General features: G+C 40.7%; 1 protein-coding gene across 5 annotated transcripts in view; it reads left to right on the forward strand.

The window, feature by feature from the left end:
* Nucleotides 1–12,217, forward strand: part of NMNAT3 (nicotinamide nucleotide adenylyltransferase 3) — a 35,588-nt gene that overhangs the window by 16,801 nt on the left and 6,570 nt on the right. For all 5 annotated transcript variants that reach the window (XM_083613964.1, XM_083613960.1, XM_083613962.1 and 2 more), the window contains exons 3-4: nt 5,091–5,274; nt 10,908–11,017. In XM_083613964.1, coding sequence (XP_083470090.1) covers nt 5,091–5,274; nt 10,908–11,017 — 294 coding nt within the window. The remainder of the gene's footprint in view (nt 1–5,090; nt 5,275–10,907; nt 11,018–12,217) is intronic.

Genomic DNA, 12,217 nt, shown 5'->3' on the forward strand with positions numbered 1-12,217 from the left:
AATAATCAACTTTAAATATCTGCAAAAAGAAATTGAGTGTTTGGGTTAGTTGCAACAGCATTTTCAGTGTTAAAATCTTATTTTAAGAAGCTTCTATGATAAAGGAGATGGGACAGGTTAGTAACCAGGAAAGGGTAGCACAGGACCTCTGTATAGACCAAGTGCAGGCAGGTTGTCTCCCTTGAAGGAGGTACAAGCTCCATTCAGGGGGTGGGTAGGAATTCAATTGGAGTATCAATAGGAGTACCAAAGATCACAGGATGCAGAAAAGATGCATAGAGAATGGTTCATTGCCCTGATTTTCTGTAAATCACAATGGGCTGGGTATCTGCAAGAATGGTCCATGGCCATCTGGCAAAAATGACCAGCAGCTGACCGTGTGAATGTATCCTAAGGGGCCATCTCTGTCCTAGTGCAGAACAAGCCATCTGGGCATGGTCCTTGTGGCCCAAGCATCATGGCTTTCTTCATTTGTGTGTTGTCTTCTTTGGGAGTAGTCGCAAGGTGATGTGATGTACACTGCAAAATCCCATTGCATATCCAGCTGTGTATTCTTCCTGAAGACTGTCACTTCTACTTGGAGCAGATATCTGTCCACTGCTTGCCAGCAAATGTAAGGTCCTTTCCAGCAGCAAGATAGAATGAGAATAGCAACAGAATGAGAAATTGCCCTTTAATCATCATTAACAGGTGCTGAATGCATATGAGGATCCTAGACACTTGATAAAAGCAAGGGGACTGCATCTTATGTAACACAGCTCCTTCCCTCCACCTTTTTGCCAGGGATTTGCAACATATTTAAACCAAAAGCTATGCAACTGAAAGAATAAAATGCTTGATCCCAGGTGCCAGGTTAGTGTCAGATTTAATTAATGTCACAGCAGTTGCTGGCATGAGTTTAACTTTGATTTTCCATTACAGAATGAAACTTGGGGAAATTAAATACTGCATGATAAGGTATTTCCATGTAATCTGGAGAAAAGGTTAGAGTGTAATCTGTGATAATTCTATTTAAGATGGCAACAGTGCCTTTTTCAAACCTTCAGAGCTTAGAAGGTGCTGAAAGACATAAAATAAATATATAAATTTATTGTTACTTTACGTTCCTATTCTTGGTGTAGCTTTGATAACCAAACAAAGCCATATAATAGTGAAAAATTCTCCCCTCTCCTCCTGCAAACACCCATAGGATTTATATCTAAAACCTTCAGTGTTTCCAATCTTTCTATCCATTATGCGCATAAAACATGATCCAGCTCTTATATGCAGGGAGAGGAAGAAAAAGAGTATAACTGCATTGCTGGCCCTGCACCAGCTGCAATCCACAGGAATGACATCTCTTCCTTGAATGCTTTCCTGGAGATGATGTGATCATTAAGCTGTATCCCCAAAGCAGTAAAGTGACAGAGGCAGGGTCAGGTTCATAGGTGCAGACTGGCCACCCTGGCCAAATGCAAGTGTGTGGCTGCATGACCGAAAAGGATCCTTTACAGCTGATATAACTTGCTGTTGTCTTGCTCTCAGCGACTCATCTGGGAATGCAGGCAGTTATCAGATTGCCCAGGCAAGGCTTGCAAATCCTTCCCTGCATAGCATGCCCTCAACTATGCTCTGACCACCCCCACCCACAAACCAGCAGGACTGCATTCAAAGGCGCTTTATTCCATTTTCATGACTTTTCCCTGTTAAGTTCTGCAATATATATCTGAACTTTCATACAATGAAAAAGCCACTTCTGAAACTATAGTGGAATATAGTACAAGTTTATTGCTCATTATTGTGTTATTTGCTTCGGCGGGGGGGGGGGGGTACGGACCCTATTTGCAAATAATATAGAAATGAGTGCTAAACATGCGCTATATTCCACTATAGTTTCAGAAGTGGCTTTTATGTTGTGTGAAAGCTCAGATTTAATGCGGAAATTAACAGTTAGGGAAATGTCCGTAAAAAATAAACAAACTGCTGTTTAAATGCAGCCAAGGGATTGATGGTTTGACCTATTTCATGCCAGGTTTGTATAGATCTCGTCTGTTTTTTTGTGGATTTAAAAAAAGCATGAGAAATGTGTATTTACATTTTAAACACTTTGTACACATTTTGTATGCCTTCCATTCCATTCGTATATATTTTGTATGCTTTTCAGTGCATTTTCCTCTATAATGTACATTTCTCAGCATAAATTTTCTTTTTTTAATTCTACTTTTTTGAGCAGAACTGTGTTGCAGAATTTGGATAAGTGGATAAGTTTGGGATGGGTGAGTTAGATTAGTTGACTTTAAAATATAAAGTAGGGTTGGAAAGACCCATTGAAGTCCAGTCCATCTGAGTTTTACATGAAAACAGGAGTAAGCACATTGCGTTTGTGGTCTTTTAAGAGGAAATCCTTAAAAATCCACAGGGAAGCACAAAGGCAACATTTGTGATGAAAAATACAAGTTCTTGCGATTTGGTCTGAGTGTTGCAGCCCTGCTCTTTTACAACTTTAAAAAAGAGAGTGCAGTTGACTAGAGGAGCTCATGTGTATGAATGAATCAATTTATTTCAGTCACTAACCATAATGCACATGTGTAGTGTTTTGAACTGCTGCACCCCTGTATTGAAATATTGCAAGTCTTCTTGATGATCCCTTGCTTGGAGTTGGATGTGACATGCCTATCCCCATGTAAAAGTCTCAGGCGAACTTGCAGTATTTCAGTACAGAGCACATAGTGGCAAGGAGCACCACACGCTAGCCAACTAGATTGCTTTAAAAAAAATGTAAAAGAAAGAGGCCAGGCATTGCGTCAGTCCACATATTGCCTTATGGAGGGTTCTGCATGACTGCAGAATGATGCGGATGTGGACTAGATTGAATCATGTGAGTCTGCTTTGGAATCTCCCCACATCTCTACCACCACAATGACTCTAGTTGGGTTTTTCATGCTGTAGGTAGGAATAAACTGTGATCTAAGATTTGGCCTGGCTATAGATGTCCTCTTAGAAGGTGTGGAGGGACTTTGAAAACTGGTGTTGATGCTACTGCAGGAATGTTTGAATAAACCCTTGGTCTGGAAGAGGCAGCTTTTAATTTTTTACACATTCTTTCACATTCAAGACAGCCAACCTTATATTTAGAATGGCTGCAGAATCAACATACAAGTCAGGCATGCTTTTACTTTTCTACCTCAGGCTACAAGTAGGGGAACTACTTTTTAACTTTAATTGTAGCGAGCATGACCTGGAGTAATTGGTCAGCAATAAACATGATGCCACTTTATGACCTCATTTCAGTTTTTTGGTTGTTGTTTTTTACTGTAATAGAAAGGTTTGCACTTTCTATTAAAGTGTAGATCTGAAGTGAGGCCATAAATTACTCTGGCAAAGTCTAGAGTGCCCATTACTGGAACCTACTAAAAAAAAGATTAGAAAAATCATCTATCATGGCTAGTTCGTATATAGCCTCTACTTGCAAAAATATGCTAGAAAACATTCCCAAGCATCTGCTAACCCTGAGATTTTGGAAAATGTCAGAGCAATCATTTGACTCATGCCAAGAAGATAGATAAGGATTTTGCTACTTTATTATAGGGTGAGGGCTCACATTAGGCAATAATATTTTTTGGAGATCTTTTCCTGGATACTGGCAAAATTTACAGCTGGTTAAATTATAGCAAGAGGAGCTTTAAAATTCATAGGCTGCTCTAGCCTAAAACGAGCAGCTCCAGCTAGAAAGTCAGATGATAATGGGTTGTGTTCAGTGTAGCCCTGAGGATTCCAACAGTGCAAATATTTCTTCTTGAACAATAGAATGTTCTCCTGCTCTCCTCCCCCCCATTCAGCCCCTAAATCTGTTTCAGCGGTTCTCCCAACTACCTAGAGCAGATTTGGGGACCACATGGGGAAGAGAGGGGAAATCCCGTTGTGCTGACACTAATCCTTGCCACTGGTGCGTAGAACTGCAGTGATGAACTGTGGATCTCATAAAGAAGGCAATGGGGGAGGTATTGTTGGCTGAGTGGTGGTATGCACATCTTGCATTAATTTGATCCCAGACCGAGTCCCCAGCATCTCATGAAGGACCCCTCAAGACCTGCAGAGCTGTCAATCAGTCGGCAGACAACGCTGCACTAGATGGACCAGTGGTTGAACTTGGATAGGTCATACAGCTTCACAAGTTCACAATAAGTAATGCTGTATATTTGATTAGTTGTAGGTTGACGTTGTTGCCAAAGTTAATCCATGAAAATATTTGTGATCATTTATTTAGCTAGACATTTTCATCCACCCCAGAGTGTTGGGAAACAGATGGATGAAAGCTTGTCTTCCTGCAGGCTTCCCTTGCTATTTATACTTGGATAAATTTGATAACTTTTAGGAAAACATCATATTGACTTTCCTCAAACTCAGTTGAGAACATTAGGGCCTGCCTTGAAAATCTTATTACATCAAAGATTTCATTGCACTGTTGAAGAATAAGGGCTTCTGTTTCCATTTTAATTAACGTGGTCAATCATATGGATGGAGATCTTTGTCGCAGATAAGCCCAATTAAAGATTTCTCTTTTTTTCTTTCATAGCATTCTGGTCTTGGTCTGAAAAACCTTTCTTATTAACCATTTTCTCCCTTGACTGTCGTGATTTGCTTTGCTGTGCACTATTAAGCAGAGTGGCAGAAAACATCTACAGAAACATGGCATTATTCCTTCAGCATGTGGATAAGGCATGATAATCTTGTTAGCTAGTATGCATCAGATACTAAGAAATAAACACTGGTCAATTAAAACATTCATCAACTGCGCTATCTTGAAACTGTTCTGGTACAGTTGCTAGAACTAAAAATTCATTAGCCTTATCTTCAGTCTGTCTAATCCTATGCATTATAAATGAAAAATGTTTCTATTTGCAGAAGGTTTTACACACATCCACTTTTCCTTTTAGTACTATCTAATGGAGTTGACGCTTCAGTAATAGAACTTAGAACAGTTTAATCGCCAAGGAGAGGGAACAATGCTTTTTATTGTTTACATAATTTTCATTTCCTCATTTATCACCATTACAAAACAGATATACAAAGACTGTTCCCCCCCCTTTCTGTTTTCTCCCTGTACTAAGGAAAGTACCGAGTGATTGGAGGTATAATTTCACCAGTTAATGATGACTATGGAAAGCAAGGTTTGGCAGCAGCAAAGCATCGCATAGCCATGGCTCAACTTGCACTGGAGACCTCGGACTGGATCAGAGTAAACCCTTGGGAGAGTGAGCAAAAGCAATGGAGTGAGACTGTAGTGGTTCTCAGGTAATGATGATGTCTCTCTGTGTGTGTTCCTTCTACACTGGATGATCAAAAGAATTATGGGGTATCTCAGATAAGCTGTATTTTAGGAATCTTTTGCCAGCACTACGAAATTATATGCCAAGTGCAGAATGAGCAAAGGAAATTCAAGTGAGTGGGGTCTTATGCTACATTTTTGCAAATCTGGGCTTTCAGTGTACCAAAAATGTCTTGAGATGGACTAGGGGAAATGTAAAGCTGGCAGTGAAGAACTGGCTGATATCCCAGGGAAGGAGCCAAGAGCTTTTAAAGGGGTACTGAAGCCCACCAGGCCACTGGATGGTTTCACACATACACAGTGCGGAGGGTTAAATGGAAAGTCTGGAAGCTGTGTTATCTTGTTATGTATATTTCATTAAAACAATAACCTTCCTGAGTGAAGAATACTCTAATTACTGTATGCAGTTCCAATCACGGCATAACAGGAAAAACTAAATAAATATTTTTTCTATTTTAGATTACTGCTAGCTAAATATGTATGTTCTTCAAAGCCAACAAATTGGGCCTGTAGCTCAGAGTAGGTAGGGGAGCAATATTTTCTCATAATCTTTGAGTCATACCTGTAGAAGTAAACTTAGATTATTATTTTTTATAGAAGCTCTCCCTTTGCATCAAACATGTTAGTGTGCAGCAACTTATCACATGTACAGTGGTGCCTCGCAAGACGAAATTAATCCGTTCCGCGAGTCTCTTCGTCTTGCGGTTTTTCGTCTTGCGAAGCACGGCTATTAGCAGCTTTAAGAAAACAAGGAAACAAAGGAACAAAGGAAACAAACTCGCAAGAACTCGCAAGACGGTTCGTCTTGCGAAGCAAGCCCATAGGGAAAATCGTCTAGCGAAGCGACGCAAAAACCGAAAAACCCTTTCGTCTTGCGCGTTTTTCGTTTTGCGAGGCATTCATCTTGCGGGGCACCACTGTACTAGGTAACTTTTATCTAAGCCAGTGCTGTCCAAACTTTTTTCAAAGAGGGTCAGAAGTAAAGAGCCGTGAGGACGGACCAAAGGGCCAGCCAAAGTTGTTGAAATAAACTGCCACAGGTTCAGTTTAAACCAACCAGCAGGCTGGATTAGGCCCCTGAAATGGACTTTGGACATGCCTGATCTAAGCCACTGTAAACATTGAGTGAAAATATCCTTTGGTGTTTGAAAACTAACACTTTTTAACCAAATGGATGAACTTCAAAGGTGAGTCCAGTTACTCTCCTCTTAATGCAATGTTCTACCAATCACTTTATTAGAGTGTGTGTTACGTATTTACAGCTCAGTTCTCTGTATGTTTATTCCAGAATTGCCATTGTATTTAGTGGAGCTAAAGGGATGCGGGTGATGCTGTGGATTAAACCACAGAGCCTAGGGCTTGCCGATCAGAAGGTCGGCGGTTCAAATCCCCGCGACGGGGTGAGCTCCCGTTGCTCAGTCCCTTCTCCTGCCAACCTAGCAGTTTGAAAGCACGTCAAAGTGCAAGTAGATATATAGGTACCACTCTGGCAGGAAGGTAAACGGCATTTCCGTGCGCTGCTCTGGTTCACCAGAAGAAGCTTAGTCATGCTAGCCACATGACCCGGAAGCTGTACACCGGCTCCCTCGGCCAATAAAGCGAGATGAACGCTGCAGCCCCAGAGTTGTCCGCGACTGGACCTAATGGTCAGGGGTCCCTTTACCTTTACGTTTTAGTGGAGCTTACTCACACTTAACCTGGGAGTAAACATCCCCCTGTGCATAGGAATACATTGTTAATGTACTTCCTCTAAAGAGAGTTTTCCCCTCCCAATCTACAACAGGTTGTAACACTCATAAGCATCTGAACTGGGGATGCCTATGCACATAGACCTTGCCCTTTAAGCATATATGGGCATACCAGAGGTCCTGATGGTACAGTTCCTAGGAAAGCCTTTGTGTGTAGAGAAGAACTATACTCAGGCTTGCCCAGCTATACCCATCTATGCCTAGGATATTGGGGTGGGTCTGAGTTAAACTGTGATATTGGAAGCAGGGCCAGCTGCACAAAACCATTGTCCCTTTCTCTGTGTGAACCCCTTCACTAACATATGAAGGGATCTGCACCTGTGAGATACATGGTGATGAAATGGTACCTCCCAGCTATCTGTTTCATTGTCTGAGGTTCATTTACAGCCATGACTCCCTAATATCTGCTTCATCCAAATGTCTTTTGGTAGTATTTTTTTCCTCCTTCCAGACAAGTGCTGTTCACTTTCCTGTGATTAAATTTATATTCTGCTCCTCATGCCAAGTCTCTTGTGCTTTCTAAGGCTGTGTGTTGAACAATCTGAAGTCCTTAGAAGACCCACCTTGGGTTGTTGTTTTTTGCTTCATATAAGGAAAACTTTGTCTGGCATTGTCATCATTAACAAAGATGGCTTAGAATGGGTGTCTGAATGCATTTTTCATTTCTGTGGCATGGCAGACACAAAACTGGAGGGCTGTGTCAAAGCTCATTTGATCACCGGAAGGCATGTATCCTTTGTATACTTCAGTGTTTTTGTCTTACATTTCAATAAAACACCTATGCAGATCAAATGTCTGTCAGTCTTTCACTTGTGAGACAAGGAAGGTTTTTTCTACAAGTTAACTCAGCTAGGGATCCTGGATTTCCTTCCTCCTGTCCTCGCTCCCCAAAAATCTGGGTGCTTTCTTGAGTTTTGGCTTGCTTGCTTCAGTCATCTGACATCTTTTGATATGCATCAGATTAAAATAGTGAACCTAGTTGTTTGCTAATGTCTGGCTTCTGTAGGCTTAATTTTGGTAGGCTTGGGTACATTGTGCTTCATTGCAACAAATGTCACTTTGATATTTTCTCATTCTGTAGTTTTTGGATATTCTTGTCATAGTCCTGCAGAACTGATTCACCAAAGAAGCCAAAATTCTCTTTCCCAGAGTTCATCTCAGATGTCTCTCTACCTTTTTCTCCCATGGAGCTAGGAGGCACAGTCCTTCTTTTAGGCGCTTGTACTTTTCGCATCTGAAGGCACTGAAAACCTGCTTACCATTCTATTGTACTGATCCTTATGCTAGTTTACTGTGCAAGGATTATTCTGTTGTTCCCACTTACTTTTTCTTTACGGAGGCACATACTCTTGTTCCTGTCTCCATGCCTTGACAATTATTCATGTCTGTCACAGATCACATTCTAGTTCTCCAATAATGGCATTGCATCTTGCTTCATCATAGAATTGTAGAGTTGGAAAGCACCGCAAGGGTCATCTAATCCAGCCTCCTGCAGTTCTGGAATCTAAATTAGATTTTGTTTATTATTATTATTATTATTATTATTATTATTATTATTATTATTATTATTATTTTCCTTCCTCAATCTTGACAAGAAGGAATTGCAGTTGATTCTACAAAATATACAGGAAAAGAAATGTTTCTTAATTGTCTTTTGATCCAACTCTCTTCCCATTTCTCTTGCATTTCCCGATTTGAGAGTTCATGCATGCCTTCTTCCTTGTCCTGTAAAATTACAATATTCAATTAATGCTTAACAGATTCTGCTAGGCAGTTGTCACAAGCTGCTTTGCTTAATCTTTGAGGACTTCTATAAATAAGTAAAATGTCTAGTGATGCTGCATCTGGAAAGCATCAACACCAGACTTTGGGAAGAGGTGTTGAGAATTGTCAGGAGAGAAGAAAAAAACCCTATTCAAGTTTGCAAGTATGTTTTTTATGCTTTAAAAGCTAGGCGATATGAGTAGATTGACATACTGCTTGCCGAAAGTGCAAAATATAATCAAACTGTAGTAGGAAATCTGTGCAAAATGAATGTATATTCGTCACATAGCTTGGTACTTTCTGTAATCCTCAGCTCATACTGTGTCTCGGCTTGGCTGGACTCTTCCTATGCAGCACTCCTGACACTGATCATCTATCTAGCTGAATCAAACTGTGAGAATTACAGCTGGCAAACTGCATCTCCAAAGCTGGTGCTTTTTTTTCTTATCCTTAATTAACACTGTATTATTATTATTTCTTGGGATTTCTTATTTGCTTCCACCATGAGGTTCCAGAGTGGATATCAACATTTTTAAAAATACAACATTAACATCAGTTAAAATAAATCAGCATTAGTTGTGATGTATCTAATTTACAGTACAGCCCTATACGTGTTTACTTAGAAATAATTCCCCCCCCCATCCACGAGCTTAGTAGGACTTACTCCCAGGAGTGTGTAGATATAGATAGGATTGCAGCCTTAAGATGTCAAGCTTTGGCACATCTCCCAGTAGAGGAATGCAAGAGGAGGGAAATCCTTCTTCCTGTCTTTAACATTTTAAACATCTACAACACTGCTGCTTATTCAGGTGTGAGGAAGTTCATATGGAGGTGAACTGAGCTTGTTCTTAACCTTTGTAGGCCTCTGAATAAGTTTGGCACATTGCTTGCAGCTTGCTTAGAGTGTAGCTCTACAGTTGTTTACTGGTTTTGGCAACCATATTCATTGTGCTCACTTTACATTCCTTACATTTGGATGCCTGTAGAGCAGTGGGTTCAATTTAGAGCAAACAAATCAACACTGAATGGTATAGGTTCTGATTGTAGAAGAAAGCTGCTCCTGGAATCTAGCTGCAGGCTTGTGTTTGAATTTTTCAGTATTCAACTCCATGGTGGGTCTTGAACTGCTATCAACTGGGAAATGTGAGGAGATGATTCAACATGTCCCAATCCAACCTTCCCCAAAGGAGACCAGTCACACCAGCAAGGAAGCCTCTTGACGCAAATAGGCCACATGGGAGACACTTTGATCCTTGTAAATAGGATCTGGGTCAGGCTTGTCATTGGTCTGGGCAACTAAGAAGCTTTGATGTCTTTGTTGGAAGCTGCCCAGAGTGGCTGGGGAAACCCAGCCAGATGGGCGGGGTACAAATAATAAATTACAATTACTGCTGGCTTCAGGCCACCTTTGCCTCATGCCCCTGAGCGGGGCATCTGCTTTACCTATCTCCTGACAAAGCTTTGCTGTGCTGAGTTATTCCGTTTGTTCCCTTCCATATTTCTATGTTCTCACCTTTTAGAAAGCTCTTCCTGGTTTCCGTGCCAGCGTGGATCCAAACAACTGTGGAGCTAACTAAGCAGTTCCTGTTATGTTGTTGGTGTCTCCCATTCAAAAGAATATAAAGTAAAACATTCTATAGGACATTCTCAAAGAAGAACTTTGAGCCTAGTCAATGACCTTTTTTGTTGTTTTCCTCTTTTTGAAATTGGAGCGATTTTTTTTATGTGACCATTTTGCAGCTTATTCTGTAAATGCCTGAAATCTTTATTACATTTTATTGTGTGTTATAAAGCTGAAGTCCAACAAAAGATACCGTTTTACATGCGTTATATCTCCTAGAGGAGTAAAAGCAACATTAAAAAGAAATAATGGTCAATCGAAGATGTTCAAGTTAGGACAAGAATGTGAGCCGCCATTGACACAAATCTTGCAATGCACAGAATTAATATGGCAAGTTCTCCAGCCATCTAATTAAGCCCTGAAGTACACAAAAGCCGATTGAGTTTTAGAAACTGAAAGTGCAAGATAATCGCTTTGTGTATCTCTGAGAGGATTACCTTACACAGAGCCTTTTATTTTAACACAGGCACCATTACAAAGAACTGCTTAAATCACACCATATCAAGGAACTGCCCGGAGAAAACAATTGGCCCATAGAAAAGGCTGCCGGAGCATCGTTTGCTTCATCACTCACAGGTTTGTTACTGCTTTCGGTAGTGTTCCTTGTGTACATGATAATGCCTTCCACCTTTGTCAGATTAATGCCCATGCCTAAGTAGGAAAATAGTGCATTTATTTATGCTTGTGGTTGGAGCCAGAGGTCAAAAGTTGGAAAACTAACGCTGTGGGAGATGTATCTGATGCAGCTTCCCAGGTGTGGACAAAGGAAATGCTGGTATCATGGTGGCTGGTTCTGCCCTACCAACTACCTGTGGTTCGTTAGCATGCTTCAAGATTTCCCTCGCATCCATTGCACATACAGCATGTGGGGAGCTCTCTCCAAGCAGCTGGCAACTTTGCAGGATTTGCAATCAGAGGGAAATTTATTTCTGTGTGTTTAGTTGTACATGTCAGTGTACAGAGGTAGAGCCTGCCACAGCAGTGCCATTGCATCACCGTGTGCATTCATGTTTCACAAACAAATGAAAGAAAATGTCTCAAATTGTAGTTTGAGAGCCTGTGAAGCAGTGCACTAATGAATGTGCGTTGGTTGTGTCATGACCTACCTCCCTGAACACCTGGAAAATGCTATGGATTCCAGTGATGCCGAAATTTCAATTTAAAACCACAACTATGCTTTTTTGTTTTAATTCCCGATTAGCTCCCTTTCTAGCCCTTTTCTCTTCCTCCCAAGTTGTGCTCGCTCTTCCCTGCATGTACTCCTAAATGAGCTTTTAATTCCTATTTAGTAATGCATAGTCAAGACCCCAACAGATGTTCTTCAACCACCTGCAAGCAGTGAATGATTTTAGCTTATCTCTCCCAAGCTAGGTTTAATCCCTCCCATGCTGTTGACAGGCTTGCCTGATGCTAAAAATTTCCATATGTACCTTGCACAATGTGTTAGTAACTACTGTTATCCCAGTTGTCCCGTGGATCATAGGCCAGGGTCATATACATATAGATATATGATTTGTATTTGCAGCCTGCCCTTCTCCAAATAGTCCCAGTACAAATTATTATTAAAAATCGTAAAATAAAAACACAAAACTAACCAACAGCAAAGTTAATAGAAGTATAGAAAAGCAATGCAGGATAATGGAAGGGCATCCATTCAACCAGTTGTCAAAAAGCCTACAACGATGGTGCAAGACTCACCTTGGAGGGGAGGTTATTCCACAACCATGAATTATGCTGACTTTCCTCTAACATGAGGAAGTCCCTTCAACAAATGGA

The sequence above is a fragment of the Podarcis filfolensis genome, assembly GCF_964270895.1.
Source record: "Podarcis filfolensis genome assembly, chromosome: 5".
Classification (NCBI taxonomy): domain Eukaryota; kingdom Metazoa; phylum Chordata; class Lepidosauria; order Squamata; family Lacertidae; genus Podarcis; species Podarcis filfolensis.